This window comes from Theobroma cacao, chromosome 4, assembly GCF_053813885.1.
Source record: "Theobroma cacao isolate CCN51 chromosome 4, ASM5381388v1, whole genome shotgun sequence".
In the NCBI taxonomy this organism is placed as follows: Eukaryota; Viridiplantae; Streptophyta; class Magnoliopsida; order Malvales; family Malvaceae; genus Theobroma; species Theobroma cacao.
The window spans coordinates 402,024-420,612 of NC_142642.1; the positions used below are offsets into that span (position 1 = coordinate 402,024).

General features: G+C 33.0%; 3 protein-coding genes across 6 annotated transcripts; 1 reads left to right on the top strand and 2 right to left on the bottom strand.

Annotated features, from left to right (window-relative positions):
* Positions 1 to 117: 117 nt before the first annotated feature.
* Positions 118 to 2,920, top strand: TBL22 (TRICHOME BIREFRINGENCE-LIKE 22). Its single transcript, XM_007031323.3, has 3 exons — positions 118 to 476; positions 547 to 842; positions 1,980 to 2,920. The coding sequence occupies exons 1-3, from the start codon at positions 245 to 247 to the stop codon at positions 2,751 to 2,753; spliced, it is 1,302 nt and encodes a 433-aa protein (XP_007031385.3). The 5' UTR covers positions 118 to 244; the 3' UTR covers positions 2,754 to 2,920.
* Positions 2,921 to 3,484: 564 nt separating this feature from the next.
* LOC18600712 (uncharacterized) lies at positions 3,485 to 6,411 on the bottom strand. Of its 2 annotated transcripts, none has more exons than XM_007031325.3 (2): positions 5,512 to 6,411; positions 3,485 to 3,668 (listed from the first exon to the last, which is right to left on the bottom strand). In XM_007031325.3, exon 1 carries the CDS (start codon positions 6,086 to 6,088, stop codon positions 5,537 to 5,539), a length of 552 nt encoding a protein of 183 aa, XP_007031387.3. In that variant the 5' UTR covers positions 6,089 to 6,411; the 3' UTR covers positions 3,485 to 3,668; positions 5,512 to 5,536. The 2 variants fall into 2 exon arrangements, with proteins under 2 accessions (XP_007031387.3, XP_007031386.3); XM_007031324.3 differs by lacking the exon at positions 3,485 to 3,668 and adding an exon at positions 5,279 to 5,390.
* Positions 6,412 to 8,100: 1,689 nt separating this feature from the next.
* On the bottom strand, positions 8,101 to 12,938 carry DOX1 (Peroxidase superfamily protein). Of its 3 annotated transcripts, none has more exons than XM_007031328.3 (10): positions 12,783 to 12,938; positions 11,929 to 12,192; positions 10,674 to 10,823; positions 10,459 to 10,592; positions 10,113 to 10,326; positions 9,830 to 9,975; positions 9,433 to 9,660; positions 9,026 to 9,228; positions 8,696 to 8,939; positions 8,101 to 8,509 (listed from the first exon to the last, which is right to left on the bottom strand). In XM_007031328.3, the coding sequence occupies exons 1-10, from the start codon at positions 12,846 to 12,848 to the stop codon at positions 8,278 to 8,280; spliced, it is 1,881 nt and encodes a 626-aa protein (XP_007031390.3). In that variant the 5' UTR covers positions 12,849 to 12,938; the 3' UTR covers positions 8,101 to 8,277. The 3 variants fall into 3 exon arrangements, with proteins under 3 accessions (XP_007031390.3, XP_007031388.3, XP_088661791.1); XM_007031326.3 differs by having other exon boundaries at positions 12,314 to 12,920; XM_088805665.1 differs by lacking the exons at positions 11,929 to 12,192; positions 12,783 to 12,938 and adding an exon at positions 11,743 to 11,857.
* Positions 12,939 to 18,589: the final 5,651 nt, after the last annotated feature.

Genomic DNA, 18,589 nt, shown 5'->3' on the forward strand with positions numbered 1-18,589 from the left:
TCCCATCAAAGGCAGTATCTTTTTGACCCTCCTATCAGAGGAATACAACTACCATACAAAAAATTATAATCTAGCTAATGAATGAGGGGCAGTTACTTTTATTTTATTTTTCCAAATTAGAATCTCCCTACCTCTATCTTTTTCAGACATTCAACTCATAAAATCTCCGAAAACCCTTCTCTCTCTGTCCTTTCATTCTTCCTTCTCGTTCTCTTTTATTTGGTGCTACATGGAGAAATAAAACATGAAGTCTTCTTCTTCTTCCCCTTTCTTCCAAGATAAACTACATCAGTATAATAAAAAAGAGAGATGCCTCAACATGGGGATGCTCCCTCCATTCTTCTTGTCTTCTCTTGTTGTAACTGTCATATTCATACTCTTCATTCTCTATTCCCCAAACCCTTTAAAGGCCATGTCCAAACGTGACCTTGATCAAAGGCTTGCCTTGATCAGACCTCCTGATACTACCTTTCAAGGTAATTCAATCTCCTCCTCTCTTCTCCTTATAAAATTGTGTGATTCTGATTTTTGTTTTTGCTGTTTTAGGTGATGATGATGAGATTTTGAACTGTGACTTGTTTAAGGGTCATTGGATACCTGACCTGCAAGGGTCTCAATATACAAACTCAAGTTGCACCACAATTCCTACATCAAAGAATTGCTTCCACCATGGAAGGGAAGACAGAGATTTTCTGAATTGGAGATGGAAACCAGACCAATGTGATCTTCCAAGGTTTGATCCTAAGACATTCCTAGAATTTGTTCAAGGAAAGAAACTTGCGTTTGTTGGTGACTCGGTTGCCAGGAACCACATGGAGTCCCTTCTGTGTCTCCTGTCAAAGGTTAGTTTTCAGAACTTCCTGTTCTTAGTTAGGCCCCATCGTTTTCACATTATTCTGGTGATAAATTGCCCTGGAACACAAAAGTTCCAGCACTGCTGGTTGGTTTTATCCTGATTCCATTATCCCTTGCGTGCCCTGATTGAGGTGTGATTCCTTCACATGTCTAGCAATTTTAAATAGTACTACCAAATATGGTAAAAGCGATTGCTTCTGGGGTTGGCATTACCTTGTATTATTTTGCTATCTTTGGAAGAGAAATAAATTTACTTCCATGGAATTCAATATCAAATCAAAAGGCTGAAGAAGTTCAGTGGGGATTTAGAGTTAATTAGTGTTACCTAGTTTCTGTCAAATTTGCAGCAAAATTGCATATTCAGAGTTAATTACCGTGGACCACAGAAAAACCAGGCTTGATCCTCTAGTTTTTGATAGATTAATTACTGCATTTATGACTTACCAAATAGTTACTATTCACTACATTGAAACAGTTTTGAATGAATTTGGCCGAGGGCAACAAAACTGGCAAACTTCACGGCCATTCAGAGAATTTAGTGCGTTTCGAAGTCAGAATGATAAACAGCGTCCTTGTCAAATGGCTAAAAATGCTGTTTCAGCAGACAAAGTCAGTGAACAAACACCGCCAATTTAGTTAATTAATTCAGTTTTCCATTATGAAAATACTATTTTTCACATGCAACAGGTCCGTGCAAATACTGAATTATTGCCAGGTTCTTCAGCATTCTGAAAGACTTATTAAAATTATAATTTCAGGTCCATAATTGAAGTCTTACATGTAAATCTTTGACCAAAGAGATTGAGTAGGCTTCATTTATTTAATATTTTTTCAACAAGAGAAAGGGTTGACTTGGACACGTTAAGGTTATATGCAGGTCAACTTTAGTTCTTGGCCTTTTTTTTTTTAAAATATTCTTTGTTTGTTAATTTATTTCTTTCATTCTTATTCCCTGGATAAGAACAGAACAGCATTGTTCCCCAGTTTTTACTGCACCCTTTTACTTCTACCATTTCAATTTGCCTGTTTTCTTTTTTTTTTTTTGAAAATTAATTTGCCCGTTTTCTAATGTGGATAAAAGTTTAAAAAGTTTTTCTTTGATCTTGAACTGCAATGTTTTGTAGGTAGAAACTCCCAAAGATCAGTACAAGGATTCAGAAGACAGGAAGCGGATATGGTACTTTCCTGATCATGACTTCACTCTCATGATCCTTTGGACCAAATTCCTTGTAGCTGGTGAGGAAAGAGTGGTCAATGGTTCATCATCTGGCATTTTTGACTTGCACCTTGACAAAATTGATAAAGAATGGAGCAGAGATCTTCCTGCTCTAGACTACGTTATCATCTCAGATGCACATTGGTTCTTCCGACCGATTTACCTACATGATGCCACTGGGGTTGTTGGATGCGTATATTGCAATACTCCAAATGTGACGGATTATGGGGTGGGCTTCGCGCTCAAGATGGCCTTTCGATCTGCATTAAGTCATATTAACCGCTGCAAGAAATGCAAGGTGAGGGTTACCCTCGCCAGGACATTTTCACCAGCTCATTTTGAGAATGGGACTTGGAACACCGGAGGAAGCTGCAACAGAACAAGTCCTTTAAGTGAAGGAGAGATCAACTTGAGTAGTAATGAATGGGAACTGAGGAGCTTGCAAATGGAGGAGATCGAAAAGGCGAGAATAGAAGGAGATAAGAGAGGGAAGAGGTTTGGAGTTTTGGATGTCACCAGGGCTATGCTCATGAGACCTGATGGGCACCCTGGCCAATACTGGGGAAACAAATGGATGAGGGGTTACAATGACTGTGTTCACTGGTGCTTGCCAGGTCCGATCGATGTATGGAATGATTTTCTGATGGCGGTTCTGCGAAGGGAAGCTGCATTAGTTTCTTAGTTAAGGGCCAGGTCGATTAGTTAGAATCTTATACCATACATATTTACATCTTAATAATTGTCCTCGATTTTTTCTCTCCCCGGGCATATATTTTTTATGGCCAACAGATGGAATTTTTTTTATTGTTAATACAATAAATTGACATATGTTTTCCCTGTAATAGCAAATATCATTGATCCTGCATAGCCTAATATTTATAATAATAATGATAAACACAGAGAAAGAGATGATAAAAGATGCAGCAATATTCAATCCTCTTACATAGAAAACTATCAGCTTCAAACAACAGTGGCATTTTTCCTACTTGATGAAATTTGACATTCTGCAAGCACACAAAATTAAGAGATTTTCCTGGTTCTCTATTGTGCTGGGACCCAATAAGAGGAGGGAAAAGCAAAGGTGGGATTTGAGATACTGGACAAGGAAACCCATAATCATTCATCATAAAGTGGATTTCTTGTTAATATCTCCAACTAGCTGGAACCTGGAAATGTTAGTATCCAATGACAAAACTTCTGGTAACTCATGTGCAAACGTGGTGGGGTATTATTTATTTCAGAATCATTTAGACAAGACAGGAGAGGAACTTGAAAATGAGGATAACAGACGCCCCCAAAAACAAAAGAAAAAAAGTCCAGGTGGTCCTCATCCAAGATGAGGTGGGAAAAGAATCAATTTACAAAACAATTCCAGGAGAAGAAAAGAAAAAGGAAAACTCGAATAATTGTTTCAATCATGAAAATGCGGAACATAAATCTTGCAATGAAACAAGGGTATCCTCGATAAATGCTAAGACAAGTTTAGAGGAATTAAGCAAGAACTTTTTTTTCTCTTGGATGGAAAGTAAATGTAAGAGGCTTGATTCTAGTTCTTGTGAAAACCCGAGAACACTTCAGGATGGGATGGAACTACAATCTGCAGATCAGACAGTTAGGCTCCAAAATGGTTATCTAAATACAGCAAGCATGGTGGTAAATTGATTACTTGCATAACACAAACACAATGATAACCATACAATCAGATACAGAAAATTAGTTCTAAGACTTGTATGTTTTTTCAGGAGTAAATTCCACCATGCTTTTGTTAAAAGTGTGCATTAACCTAGTGAGAGCGGAAATCCTGCTTTCAAGAAAAAAGGTTAAAACTACCACACAATATCTATAGCAAGTCGCATCACTCTGTAGGTGGCTTCACACTATCTGAATACTTCCACTAAGAGTGTGTTAATGGCAGCAGTCAACATACAGATGCGTGGTACAGGATCCTGCCTCAAAGTGCCACACTTCGTCAGGCACATGTGTGTAGCCAACTAGCCAGAGCATTACCACTCCACACTGTAAGTTAAAATCCAATCTAAACTAAATATGATAAACACTGAACAAGATTAGAATGATCCTGCATTAAATCTTTAAAAAAAGGAGCCTACCTTTGCAAAAGCTACATATCCTAGTTATTATCTTCAATTAGGCTTTATCATCTTTATTTGGCCAAAAAGAAGGCTTTATCAATATGGACACTATCGTTGACAAACATCATAGTGATGACATAAACTAATAAACTACTAATGTGTATGAACGACAAAATCGTTTACTGATTTCACACAGAAGTGATCTAGACACGGTCAATATCCTAAAGGTCAGAATTCTAAACTAAGCCGCAGAAAGTAAGGAGGATGTAACCCCGTCAAATCACCAATTTATTTAATGTTAAACATCAAAACAGAAATCCCTTAAGCAACCCAGGCCAACTAAGAAGGATTCTTAATTTGATTGCATATGAGCGGGAAGTCTCAAACAATTTGCTTAGCATGAAACTAATGAAGATTATATCGACAAACACTTTTACCAAATTAAGCATTTCCAAAATTTGAGGACACAAGGCAAAGAAGGATAAGGCAGGGAAAAAAGTGTAGAAAATGGTGACAATGAACAACATCTCATACTATTTTACTAGTAGAATAACAAACATAAGTAGGTCTGTGAAACAAAGAACACTGCTAAGTAGAATACTGGATTATCTCTAATGATTTGGTTAAATACTTTAACATTCAGTTGTGGCAGTAAAAAACACCATTCGATTTTATGATTATCAAATGGTAAATAACATAATCAAATTCCATTTGCTCACTTAAAAAAGTCAAAACTAACATACAAGAAATTCACTGCAGCGGCGCCATATGAATACCCATCACATTGACAGAAAACTTGGCAATCTGCTCTTTATAAATTCCAAAATCTAAATCAGAATGTACGGTGAACTCAATATATATACAATTACTTGTTTCCAGACATTCAAACCAAAATGACAGATTAATAAAATGTTTGAACCAATCCAATATATTTCTTCCCCATCCAATATAGCATCTGGTCATGCCATGGTAAAACGTATCCTTATCAATGTAAGAAGTCAAACTAACATACAAGAGATTAGATGCAACAATAACAACTGAAAACCCCTTACATTAATGGGATTCTTTACATGTTCCACAATTCAAATTATCAAGACATCTGGGAGAAGATAAAAGGTTTGAGCCAATCCCACTTTTTATTTCCATTCAATATAGAATCGGGTTATGTAGTGCTAAACATGCTCTCAACAAATAATGCAGGCAAGGAAAAGATAGGATAGACAATTGACCTGTAAAACAACACATTAAGCTGCAACTAAGAATCCATCATTCATGAATAATTATAAAACCTACATTAGCAACACATCATGTAAACACATTTTGAAACTGTAACAGAAAACAAAAACTAACACTGTCATAATGACCCCTCCAAATCTCATGCCTCTACTGAATTCCCAAGACCAAATGAGAAATGTTCGCGAACAGGTGAAAACTCCACCAGTCCAATATCCATTGCGTATCCAGAAACAGGCATCTTCAACTCTCTCAACACACAAAAAGCCTCAGCCATTCTTGTTTTTGGCACTTCCTGAGCTACAGCACAATAAGGAATCCAAGCGTCAGCTCTAAACTCTTCTCCAATTTCAATCCCTTCTTTTTTAACTGCCTCACATAACTGAGCCTGGAACTGAAGGAGGGCCATTGTTGGAGCTGGTGCAAGAAAAAGAACATTTTTTTCATTTGGGAAAGTCCCAATTGAAGAAAAAGATAGAGCTAAAGGTTCTTGCTTTGAAGCAAAAAACTTTACAGCAGATTCAAGCTTGGCAGGATCAAGAAAGGGGCTTGAAAAGAGAGTAATGTGAGGCCTTGACTCAATTTCAATTAACTGAGTGCTGATTTGGCGACGAGCCAAAACATTCCAAGCTTTCAAGACTTGGTTTTCAAGTGCTGGATCAAAGTAAAGCTCAATTGAAAAGCCTTGTGACATTGAAACTTTGAGAAAAATAAAAGAAACCCAGAGTTTAAAAGGGAGATCTAAGAATACCCAGACGATGAAAATTGGAACTTGAAGAAGAATTTGAAGTGACCCAGAAAGGGGGAAAAACTCAAAACCCTAGAAAGAACATGGGAAATGAAAGGTACCCAAATTAAATTTGCCGTTGTAGAGGCCAAAGAAGAAGAAAAAATGTGATACAAGAAGGGATTTTTATGGTGTTTTCAAAGAGACAGAATAGAGAGAGACGAACACTTTGTATGGGGATTATGGAGAGAAGAGTCTGATTTTCTTTGGCAATTTCACAGTGAAGATTAAAAAGAATTAAAAAAAATTAAGAGGTCTAGTAATTTTCTTTTTGCACTTGTTAATTTTTTATTTTCCTTTTGGCCTTTTTGGCTTTATACTAAACACTTTTAACTGAATTCTAAGTTGGAAGATTTTTGTTTTCGAAATTAAAAAATTGGAAGGGAAAGTATATAAAGTCAAGAAGTTCTGGCTAAAGCTCCAATATGGTTTTTGAAATTAATTACTAGGAGTAATTAATTAAAAATTTAGTTTGTCTTCTAGGAGAATTTAATTTTGGATTTTTGTCTTATTTGAATTTAATAAATATTTACATTTAAAGAAAAAATAAACCAACAAAATTAAGAAAAACCAATTTCAATGCTGATGTAGTTTTGGTTATTTTAACTAATAATGGTATGTATGTTAGATTCATTATATTTAGATAGTAGTATTTAAATTTAAATTACAATTTATTTATATTTCCTAGAAGTATTATTGATAGGTAATTTTGGTAATAGTAGGTTAAATTATCCAATTAGTTTCTGTATTATAGTAAATTGGTAGATTTAGTTCTTATACAATAATTTGTAAAAGTTGAATCTTTTTGCTTTCTAAAATTGACAATATTAATCCTATTGTTAATAATGTTAAAATTTTTTTTGTTATTTATGATGATATGGTATTTTGTTGTTAATGTGATATTAAATATGATGATGTGTTTATTACGATGCAACATTTTTAATCTATTTCAAAATATTTTTTCATTACTTTAAATTATAAAGCACAAAAATTCAATTCTTTTTTTATCTCGTGACACTCTTTTCTTAAATCGTACTCTTGATCTGTTTCTTTTTCAATTCCATTTAAAACCATTAGCTTATATTGGATAATTCTCAATCTCTAATTATAAAATTTATATCATTATTTAATTAAGTTATATTGCACTATTAGTGCATTATTCGTGAAATGTTACATCATTATTGTCGTGTCAATAGATTCAATATCACATTAATAAGAAAATATCACGTCAATACAACCAAATTTCATATTTATACAAAAAACAGAAATTTTTTAATGCATTGGATTGACAATGTTAATTTTAAAAACTATAAAAATTTAATTTATATAAATTATTGTGCAAAAATTAAATCTACCAGTTTAATAAAGTATAAGAACTAATTACATAATTTGACTAGTAATATATATATATATATAATATAAACTCTTGTTCAAGCCTGTTAAATGTTAATTACAAAAAAAAAAACAAAACTGAAGATATTGAATTTGGACTAGACATACTTTTATGAAAAAAGAAATTATATAATATTAGCATATTACAGATATACAATAAAAGTTACAAATTAAACACAATAATTGTAATATTCTTTTCTCTTCATATACAATAAATCTCAGAATATTTAATAAAACAACTATTGAAATTAGGTCCAGTCAAGTTTGTTGGCTGAAATTTCATTTTTTATGATGCATTTGGCTTAATTATTTAATTTTTTGGTATAATCTATAATAAACTACAAAAAGAAACTTGCCCAAAATGTGGACTACCGCTGCAGCCTTGCAGGCCTCTAAAACAGTAGGTCTGAATTGGAATTGCGGCAGGTCCAACCCTTTCATGGGCTACATCCACATCCCACAGCCAGGAAAATCAAACCTTTGGGATTGAATTGAAGTGAAATTTATGACTTGATCAAATATTACCATTGTTTAGTACAAGAACCATTGGAATTTTATTGATACATAGCAATACAGAAGGAAAAAACACAAACAATGTTATTGTAGATTACAGCATGGAGAAGTTGATGTCTTACATTAAAACACTGATGGAATAGCTCCAATACGAATTACAGGGTGAGTTTTTGTTTTATAGTTGCTGAGCTTCAAGAGGGAAGGCGAAGATAGAGAGGGATGCAACTGTGAGCACTGGGAGGTGAGTCCCAGACAGAGAATGCACTGGTGGAGCTGGCGTTGATCCATTTCTTTGTAATATCTGGGTAATGACGCTCTAGCACATCTTTCAAGCTCTCTGTAGAGTTCACCCATTCAAATCCCTTCTTTGTGTATGTCTCCTCGTTGAAATTGCTCGTGAAAAACCTATCTGCTTCAAGCCTCCTGCGTCACCCAATTCAAGATTCAAAACCCCATTTCATTATCACTAACATGATTGATTTAATAGCATTATTCATTTGAATTTGTTCGGCTTACGACTGATATGATAAGAAGAGCTTATAAAATAATTTCTTTCTTAAACTCAGGCTAATTGGAGGTGGAAAATAACTAAATTTTTGGTTGATTTACCTGGTTGCCATCAGTAGAAATATGATGAAAGCTGTCTCACTGATGGCAAAACCCTTGATCTTCTTCTCTGCCATGAGGCCCACCATCAAGTCCAGCGCTTCAACGTCATCACCATAAACCTCCTCAAGAGTTTCAATGGCCTCTTTATCATCTGTCAGATCTTCCCATCTATTGATTGGTATCAAAAGCAGAGCCCTGCGGAATTGGTTATACCGTGCCACTTTTCTCTCCCTGTCCCTATAAACTGCATCAGTGATATCAAAATAAATCAAACTTCACGTCATTCTTGTCAGTAATTTCACTGAATGCAAGTGAAAAGTGAAAACTCACTTTCAAGAGCTGCCAAGTCCACATGGTCAGGCCTGTCTTTACCGTCAACATCTTGCGGCACAAGGTCCCGAAGCCAGGAAGGATAGTTCCAAAGCTCTAGTGCACCGCAAGCCTGATGCCCCATTGAAACTATTTGCCTGGTGAATCCAATTTGTGATAAAGTCTTTTCGCCTTCATGGCCTACCAAATCTGGCATGGGAACCCTGCATTTACAAATGCAAAAAACAAAGTTAGGCCGAATAACACATATAAGGCATGATAAAAATTTACAAGAAAAGCCATGGGAAAGGCAATATTGTTTTTTTATGTCTCATCTGACTAGGCTGTACTAATACAGGTTTAACATAATGAGATATGTCTCTCTAGTCAATAAGGCACAAAAGAAGCAGCCTGAAAGAACACCATACTTCTCAAGCAAAGGTGGAGATTTATTGGGCCCTGGTGGGACGTTGATGTTCCTTAGATGGAGAAAATCTGGTAGAAGCGGGTGCATTCGATAGACGCTGACAAACTCCTCAGTCAAAGAGTAAGGAACACCATGATTAACAGGCTTTCTTTGACCAACCAAACCTCCCAACGAGGCGTTCCCAACATGCCCAAATGTGTCTTTGAATTTCTTTCCCAGTAGGCCATACCTGTGATATATTAAATGCAAATGATACGTTAAACCTTAAAGCTTGACTCTTCGTTATAACAAGTAAAGAAGCAAAGTGATTTGAGTTTTAATCAGTTTGAAATATCTGCCAAATGATCTTCATTGAGTCAAAAAAGAAGAACAAAACAAAGGCTTCGTCAGATATATACCAGTTAGCACGCATCCCTGCAAGCAACATATCAGTTTTCAGAAGCTCCACAGTCCAGTCAATAGTATGGATCTTTGCAATCACAGCAGAAGTTACCAGCCTTGCATGACGGTATAATTCTTCATCATTTAAGTCGGGATATTCCTTCTAATCGTATTTCAAAGACAATTACAATTGATGTTTAGTTAATACACCATAAAATATATAAACTAATTAGAGATATCATATTTTTTTTATATCAATTCAATAATCTATTAACCAAGCAATTTGCAAAGATTGAATACCTTGAGGGCATCGCAGACTGCATTGTGCTCTTTAATGAATAGGGCCTGCAATGTAGAGACACCAGCCCAGTTGTTCCGAACATCTCCCGCTATGGGAATCCCATCCTCGTCATGTACAAGTAGCCCAGATTCTGAGATCTTTAACTTTCCATCTTTGAAAGTCCTTACCTTTTGTAACCTTTCCGCATTGCTACCATATATAGCACTTCCATCCCTACAATTCATGTAAATGCATGCTATAAATCTTCAGGCGTAGGTCGACATATGATCATTAATGTTTCGGTTCACAAACACCCAGATACATGGTAAGCTCAAGCCAATTTACACTCCATATGTATGTTCTTACCACCAAGGTGTACGGATGTTTTTGGTGCCAGTTTTGATCTCATAGGAACAAGTTGGAAACCACTTTGTCTCGTAAAATTTGAAAGAACTGAGGGGGCATTTACTAGCAACTGCTTTAGGTGCAATCAACTCAATCTGCAATAAGTTTGTACAAGAAGTAAGTTATGCATTAATTTGTGTAAGAATGTATAGAATTTGTGGATAGTTATACTTAACCTGGTTGGTGTCCTCCAGGTGGTCGACCCAATCATGGATCATAAACTGGATCCAAGAGGCCGCTATCATGTTGAATTGCTTGTCAGTGTCTTTGTATTGTCTTCGTGCCAACAGTTTTGTGGCAACAACCATTGGATCTGGCTTCATTAACTACACATAGTTTTATCATTATTATAATATCAAATTAAGGATAATTAATGAATAAAAAGAATATTATATGCACCCAAAAAAAAGAATATTATATGTAAATTTAATGTGATATAAATATAGTATTTTCATATCTGATTATTTAATTTATTAATTAGTGCATGATATTTCTATTCAAAGAGTAAGGTTTGAATTTTTTTTCCTCAATTTCAAAAAAAAGAATACAGTATTTTTTATTTGATAAAGTCATAAGCTTCAATATTAAGTGCTTTTTTGGCCTGACTTTTTTTCAGCTTATCTACCTCTTAAATTTTGAAAAGCTTTTAAAAAAAGTAATTTTTTTTTTAAAAAATAAAATTTTGAGAAAAAGAACTTTTGAAAAAGCTTTTTCTTCTCTTCTTTTAAAAATGCAAGAGAATTTTTATTTTTATTTAAAAAATATCCTCATCTATTAAATATAATTACAATATTACCCTCTAAAAAAAGAAATACTTTTTATGATAATTTTTACCGAAATTATAACTTATAAAAAAAACTTATAAAAAAAAATTTATCAAACAATTTTAATTTAATTTTAAAAATTATTATTTTTCATAAGAACTTCATAATAATTTTTAAGTTAAAAAAAAGTCAAGTTAAACAGGTTCTAAATCACCAACAATTTTTTTTTTGTTTTTGTGTGTAGATACGCAAGGGGACCCAACAGCAGTAAGCCTCCAAAAACAGGAAACAACACCAGAAAGACAAAGAGCAATACAGCAAGCTAGCATACGCCACACACCATATAGAACAACTTTGGCTTATGCAACTGTTTTCCCTAAACTTCCTCATATGTAATAAAAAGACAAAAAAGAAAAACTAAAAGGATATATAAACCCTATGCTTAGTTCGGTAAAGTTGCTTAGCCTGCGTAAGGTAGTACCGCGTTAAACTTTACAGGTCTGAAAGGATAAACCGTATGCTTAGTTAGTTGATGCAAACTGCTCTGAACCACCAACACACTGAGATCAGCCATGGCAGTCGGTTGCATCAAGGACCTGCATTTCCGAACACCACAACATGCAGAACCCCCCATAACATGACAACCAAAAACAGGGATTAATTATACCTTATCTTTTTGATCAACAGGCAGAATGTTCCTGCCAAAGAAGCTTCCTTGGCTGCCTGCTGCTTCATTGAACGGTTCATTATATCTTCCATCAGCTGTTCTGTAAGGATAATCACCGGGATTAAACCGCACACCGGAGGGAGATTTACCAACGTTGAACAAATTGTACTCCTGGTGAAGATGCCGACGAATTGCCAGATAAAATAGACCTAAGAATACTGGTAACCGATGCCATATGCCCAACTTATCAACCGAGTGGACAATCTTCTCAAAACAAAAAAAAAATGTTAATTAAGCAAGAGTTTTGAATTTAATATACAAGAAAAACTATAATTAAATTAATGTATAATTAGTAAGGACATGAGGAGCAAGGAATTGATTTTACGAGGAAGAGAAAAGCATCGAGTATAGTCATCTTAGAGACAGCTTCATGGAAGTCTTCATGGATGAAACGGTACAGCATGCTCTTGATTGAGGACACAAAAAATGCCATGGCTATTTTAGACAACCAAGTTTCCTATAAAATCATAGCGAAGCATGGCGATATTTATAGACGAAACTAGGGGGAGGTAGAAAGTTAGGAAGCAAGTAGACAGCTGAAAGGCGTTGAAAAGTTGGATTGTACTTCCCAAATCGAAAAAGGTTAGCCATGGAATATGAGCTTGAATATTTCTTCAGCAGAGAAACGCCAAAGCTATATATGATTATTCTGGAAGAGGATATTTCTTGCCTGCGCTAAACTTAATTGACAAAACCATTAAAAGGGATGTCAGTCCTAGGCTTAGCCAAGCATGGCCGATGGTTATTGACGAAACCGAACAAGAGGAATACCAGGTCAGGAACCAAGTACGTACAAGTGAAAAGCGTTGAAAAGTTGCATGCACTGATATATTTCCCAACTCAAAAAAAGGCTTATCCATTGGATGTGCTTGAATTAGTGTTACTTGCAGCAGACGAACATCAGAATTATGATTATCCTAGGGGAAGAATTTTCTTACATGAGCTAAACTTAATTGACAAAATCATTAAAAAGAGAATATATATATATATATATATATATATATATATATATATTACTCATTTCCTCTCATTTTCTTTATTTAATTTTTTTAGATGTTTCAAAATTATTTTTTTATTTTTTTGAATACTTAATTCTCTTATTTTTTCTAAATGTTGAAGTTTCTTTTTCTATTTTTTGGCATAAAAAAATCATGCAGAAATTTTATTAAAAATTTTAAAATTTTAATATAAAATACATTAAAATCAAAATTTTTTCCCCTTAAATTTTATAAAAATAAAAAATAGACAAGTAAAATGGGGCAAAGTATTATATGATAGGAGACGTGCCACATTTGGTTGCATACAGTCAAGGCCATACATTAATTATAGTAGTTTTCTCTTTTATATCTTGACAACGACGGATCATGAATTTCATACTTAACATGTTTTTTGGGACCAATCATGGTGGTTTTGTCTTTGGCATCTCTTAAAGGTGGAACCCAAATCCCCTGCCTTTTGTTTGTACCCCGTGTTTAGATTTATACCACGTGTTTATTTTTAATTATTTGATTAAAACATATTTGGTTTTAATTTTTTCCTCTCTCACTTTCATATCTCTTCCATCTTTCTCTTTCACGACCCATTATTTTTCAATTACAACGCGCCTTTTACTCCAATTGCATTAGGCAATTAATTCCTAGTAAATTTTTTAAAAAATCACATATAGAAGCCTACAAGTCATAGGCAGAGGGAAGTCATTTCCCTCTCTCTATAATTTGTAAGTTTGTCAATGAGATTCTTTTAAAACCGCAGTAGAAATTAATTGGGCTAATGTAATTGGAGTAAAAGGCAAGTTGCAATGGAAGGAAAGTAAGTAGTAAAGAGAGAAAAAGGGAAAAGATATATATGATAAAAAAAGCAAAAAAAAAAGAAATTAAAACTATACTTGAATTAACTTAATAATGGGACACCAAATGGAGGCATAAAAATGGGTTTGATCCCTTAAAGCTGTTGTTGGTTCTGCTTAATTATCCTCTTAATTATTCTTTATAATTTTATTTGCTTCATGGGGCATTTCTTCCCATGCCCGAAAATGCTAGAAACATATCATCCATACGTGGAAGCATGCCCTACAAATGTTTTTTTCTTTTCGTTTAAACATCTCACACATATATGTGGTAATTATTCTGTTTTATTTTTATAAAGTTAGGTGGTTCCACATTTACAGATAAAAAATCATTTGCAGGATAGTTTTATACTTTTGGGGTAATATACATGTTAAATGTTTTATTGACTATAATACCATACTGACCACTCTAGCATATCTCAAGGATGATGGTTTTCTTATACACCGAATTATCTTTTTGAGAATAATTTGAAACCTTTAATTCTGGATCGTGATAGGATAAGTTTATGGTATCTAAATTCAAATTGAATCGAAAAATTGAACCAAATCGAAGTGAGTTTAATTTTTTTGTTCAATTAGTTCAATGTTCAATTATTTTCATTAAATATGTTCTGTTACAATAATTTAATCGGTTCGATTTTTGATTGAAAAAATTTCAACCAAACTAACCGAAGTGGAAAATACTTATATAAAGAAGGGTAATTTTATTGATAACACAAGTCTTTTTTTAAAGGAATTTTAAATTTTATTATATTTGAGTTAAGATGTGAAGCAATTATGCTTAGAATCATGTGGATTTGAGATCAAGCAAGTAAATCTAATATTAATTGATATCTAACATATATCTAATTTTAACATATTTTTCATAAATTTGGTTTTAAGTAACTGAATTGAATTAATCAAAATAGTTCGGTTTTTTTATTTTTCAATTATCAATATTTTTCAATTCAGTCTTTTTTTTTTAAAATTTAATTTTTTTAATTTAAAAAAGTCTAAAACCGAATTAACCATTTTAACTGTTTGCACACCCCTACATAGGATTATGTCCAAGTAGAGAGTTAATGAATACGCATTGCTTGCTGAGCGGGGATGGTTGCTAAGCTAGCTCTTCTTCTTTTGGATATGAAGAAAAGGACATGTTTGATCTTTAGTAACATACAGAAATGTTTGCAACGTGTTTTTTTTTTTTTTTTTGCTTTTGACCTTTGGTAGGGTAAAAAGGCAGATAATAACTGTTTTAGAAACGTGTGGAGGAAGAGGAGAGGGGGGAAATTGAGTGAAAGACTTCAAGGTGGTCTAAAGGGTGTTATTAAATGTAGGGATGAGCAAATGGGTAGATTGAGTAGTTTGGTCTATTATACCTAAAAACTAAATAGATTAATCAATTTTAAAAAATCGATCAAAACAGATCAAATATGAAGAAAGATCAAACCGATCAAATATAGAATTGGTTTGGTTGGTTCAATTGTGGACCAATGAATTAAAATTTTATCACTTTTTTTTTTACAAATTATAATATTAAAACTTATAAACTTCATCCATAATTATATATACATGAAATTAATTATATAACTTATATGTTAAAATGTTTTATATTAAAGTTTGTATAAAATCTAAGGTGATGGTTAATAAACTTATTAAATGTAATCATATAAATAAATTTATTATAAATTATAGTAATGCTTATGTATAAATTAAATATATGTATATATATAATATATTACTTTATTATATATATATATAATTAATGATATAAATTATATGTTAAAATGTTTTATATCAAAGATTGCAGAAATAATAACTAATTATAAACAATATGCTATAAAATCTAACGTGATAACTAATAAAGTTATTAAGTGTAATCATATAAATAATGTCTATTATAAATGATAGTAATGCTTATGTATAAATTAAATATATGTATATATAACATATCTATACAATTATATATATATTCATAACTTTTTATGTTATGAAACATTATTAAGGTGTATTAATTATAATATATTAATATGTAGGATATTTACTATCATATATTATAATATTAATATATAACTTATATCATTTAAAATATATAAGTTGTAATTTCATATTAATACAGATTTATAAATAAATAAATAAATATATATGACTAATATTAAATTACTATGATTATAATTTGTATATATACGTATAATACCCTAATATATTTTAAGTACACTATTAATTAAGTTTACTCTCAATTCTTCTTAATATATATAATAATATTTTATATATTAATATATAAATATATAAAAAATTAGTTTGGTTTTTTGAGTAGATTGGTTTAAAAATTTTAAAACCGAGAATCGATCAAAAAACGAATTGGACTAAACATTTTGGACTAATTGATCCAATGGACCAATTAGAACAAACCGTTTTATCCAAATCGCATTTGGTTTGGGTAGATAATTTATCTGAATTGGTTTTGCTCTCCCTAGAACTTGCAAATTATTTTTTTTCATTTATTTATTTGTTTGAACATTTTCAACTCTTTCTACTTAAGGTGATTTGGAAGAGGATAAGTCTTGAGAGTGGAGTCAAACACTCTCCAAGCTCCAATATTTTGCTTCTTTCTATTGCTTAGCTATACTTGTTTATCTGGACTGCATCGTACACGGGTGTAGACACTCATTTAAAAATAATAATAAAATATATAAAATATAAGATAAAATAATGAGAAAAAAAGAGGAATGGTTGGGCGTACGCCCATCCATCCCTTCCCCCAACCACCATGAATGATGGGGGTTTTGGCTACCAACTCCTTGGTGCCAGAACCCCATTATCGGGTTGCCCAAATTTTTTGACAACTTGACTTTTAAAGATTCACGACCTACAAAACAAAGGGGGGAGAGATTTTTTTAAAGCCAGAAAACGTAGCCAAAAACCAGGGAGAAAAACCAAAGAGAAAACGATTCAAAAACAAAACTTTTTTTTCCAGAAACAAGAAAAAAGATCCAATCCAACAGCAATAACCAAAAAAAAAAAAACCTAAGTGTTCTAGCAGCCAGCTATCCTAACCACAATAAAAAATATAAAAATAAAAAAAGAGAAGTTTGGGTTAAAGGCCTCGATTCGGCCAAACCCAGATCTGGTGGTCAGATTTGAGCGACACCAAAGGGTGAGAGAGGGAGATCCAACTGGCGGCACGAAAGAGAGGAAGGCCGTCGACTCTTTACCGACCTAAGGTAAAAGGGGATCGACAACAAGAAAGGAAACCGACACCGACAGAGAAAGAGAGAGGAAAGGAAAAAGAAAGAAACAGAGAAAGAGAGGGAAGGAAAGAAAGAAAAGAAGAAAGAGAGAGGAAGAAACGGTGCCGGTGAAGGAAAGGGAGAGAGAAGAGTGACATCGGGAAGAAGAAAGAGGGGAGAGAGATCTGGCGACCAAGAAATAAAGAGAGAAAGAAAAAAAAAGAAGAATAAAATTTTCTAAAGAGAAGGTAGAGAAGGTGACCGACTAAAGAGAGAAAATGAAGGGTGAAAATGAGAGAAAAGAAAAAAAAAGGGCTTATATATCGAGATTTAGAGTCTAAACGGTGCCGTTTCAGTAGAGTAAGGAATTAAGAGGGATCAACACCTAAACTACGTCGTTCGAAAGGGAGCCCAGCGGACCAACAAAGCAGGCTCGGGATGCTCCTATGCGGACCAGATAACTTGGGCCATCATCCTAGCCCAAGCAAGGTGAGGCATTTCCCATTTATTGTGAATTTGGACTTATTATTTAGGGCTTATCCATTCTATTTAATTAAAAATTTGCTTATTTGCTTAGTTTAAATAAAAATAAAAAATCAATAAAAAAATACATAATGTTTTAGAAAAAAAATACTAATAAAAATATTAAACGAAAATAATAATAATAATAATGATAATTAAGAAAATAATAATAAATAACAATAACAATAAAAACGATATAAAATATATAAATCACAAGAATAATGTACAGGTAATACTGATGATGGGATGCCCATTCAGAATGCCAGAAGTCACAATTTTGAGTGAATTTCCTTAGGTTAAGGATTTCGATTAAGACTCCACCAGTACGATGGGAGGGTCCTAATTCGAAATTCTAATGTTTCTAATTTTAAACAAATAAAAAACCATATATACTTAATCACCAATTAATCAAAAAATATATATAAAGAAATAAGAAATTAATGATAACAATAAATTTGTTAATCATAATAATACAAAAAGAGAAAATACATATGCATGAATAATAATAATAATAATAATTACATATAATAAAAAATACTTGATCTAAAAAATATATAGTTCTAAAAAAATTTCATATAGTAAAATAAATAAGCACTTATATAGCAAAATGCATAACGAAGCAAAAAACAATAAGTAAATGTAAAATATTTGTTCATAATAAATACGCACACAAAGAAAAGTAGTAAATTTTGTGAAAGATAAGAAACAAATATCGAGTGTGTAGACACTAAATTACAAATAAAAAACGGAGTAAAAAATATATATATAATAAAATTTTAAAAAGAATAATAATAATGAAAAAATGAAAAAGAAAGGAGAGAGGTACGTCTGGCAGGGTAGTGGAATTGCCCCCTGATGCCCGGGGACAAGGCAATGGAGAGTGCCCCCTCTAGAGCCCAGAAATCGGGTATAAAGGGGAGGGGGATCCGAGCAACAAAAAAAAAAAGAAAGGAGAGCAACAAGGCATCACCTGCAAAGAAAATCCCTAGTCTAACAGCCAAAACAAAAACCCACAATCCAG

Bases quoted from the DNA above. Each gene is read 5' to 3' on its own strand.
- TBL22 (XM_007031323.3), top strand. From the start codon at position 245: ATGAAGTCTTCTTCTTCTTCCCCTTTCTTCCAAGATAAACTACATCAG. The intron at 477-546 runs GTAATTCAATCT...TTGCTGTTTTAG, and splicing joins TCCTGATACTACCTTTCAAG to GTGATGATGATGAGATTTTG. The intron at 843-1,979 runs GTTAGTTTTCAG...AATGTTTTGTAG, and splicing joins TTCTGTGTCTCCTGTCAAAG to GTAGAAACTCCCAAAGATCA.
- LOC18600712 (XM_007031325.3), bottom strand. From the start codon at position 6,088: ATGTCACAAGGCTTTTCAATTGAGCTTTACTTTGATCCAGCACTTGAA.
- DOX1 (XM_007031326.3), bottom strand. From the start codon at position 12,421: ATGGCATTTTTTGTGTCCTCAATCAAGAGCATGCTGTACCGTTTCATC. The intron at 10,327-10,458 runs GTAAGAACATAC...CATGAATTGTAG, and splicing joins AACATCCGTACACCTTGGTG to GGATGGAAGTGCTATATATG. The intron at 8,940-9,025 runs GTGAGTTTTCAC...TCACTGATGCAG, and splicing joins GGACTTGGCAGCTCTTGAAA to TTTATAGGGACAGGGAGAGA.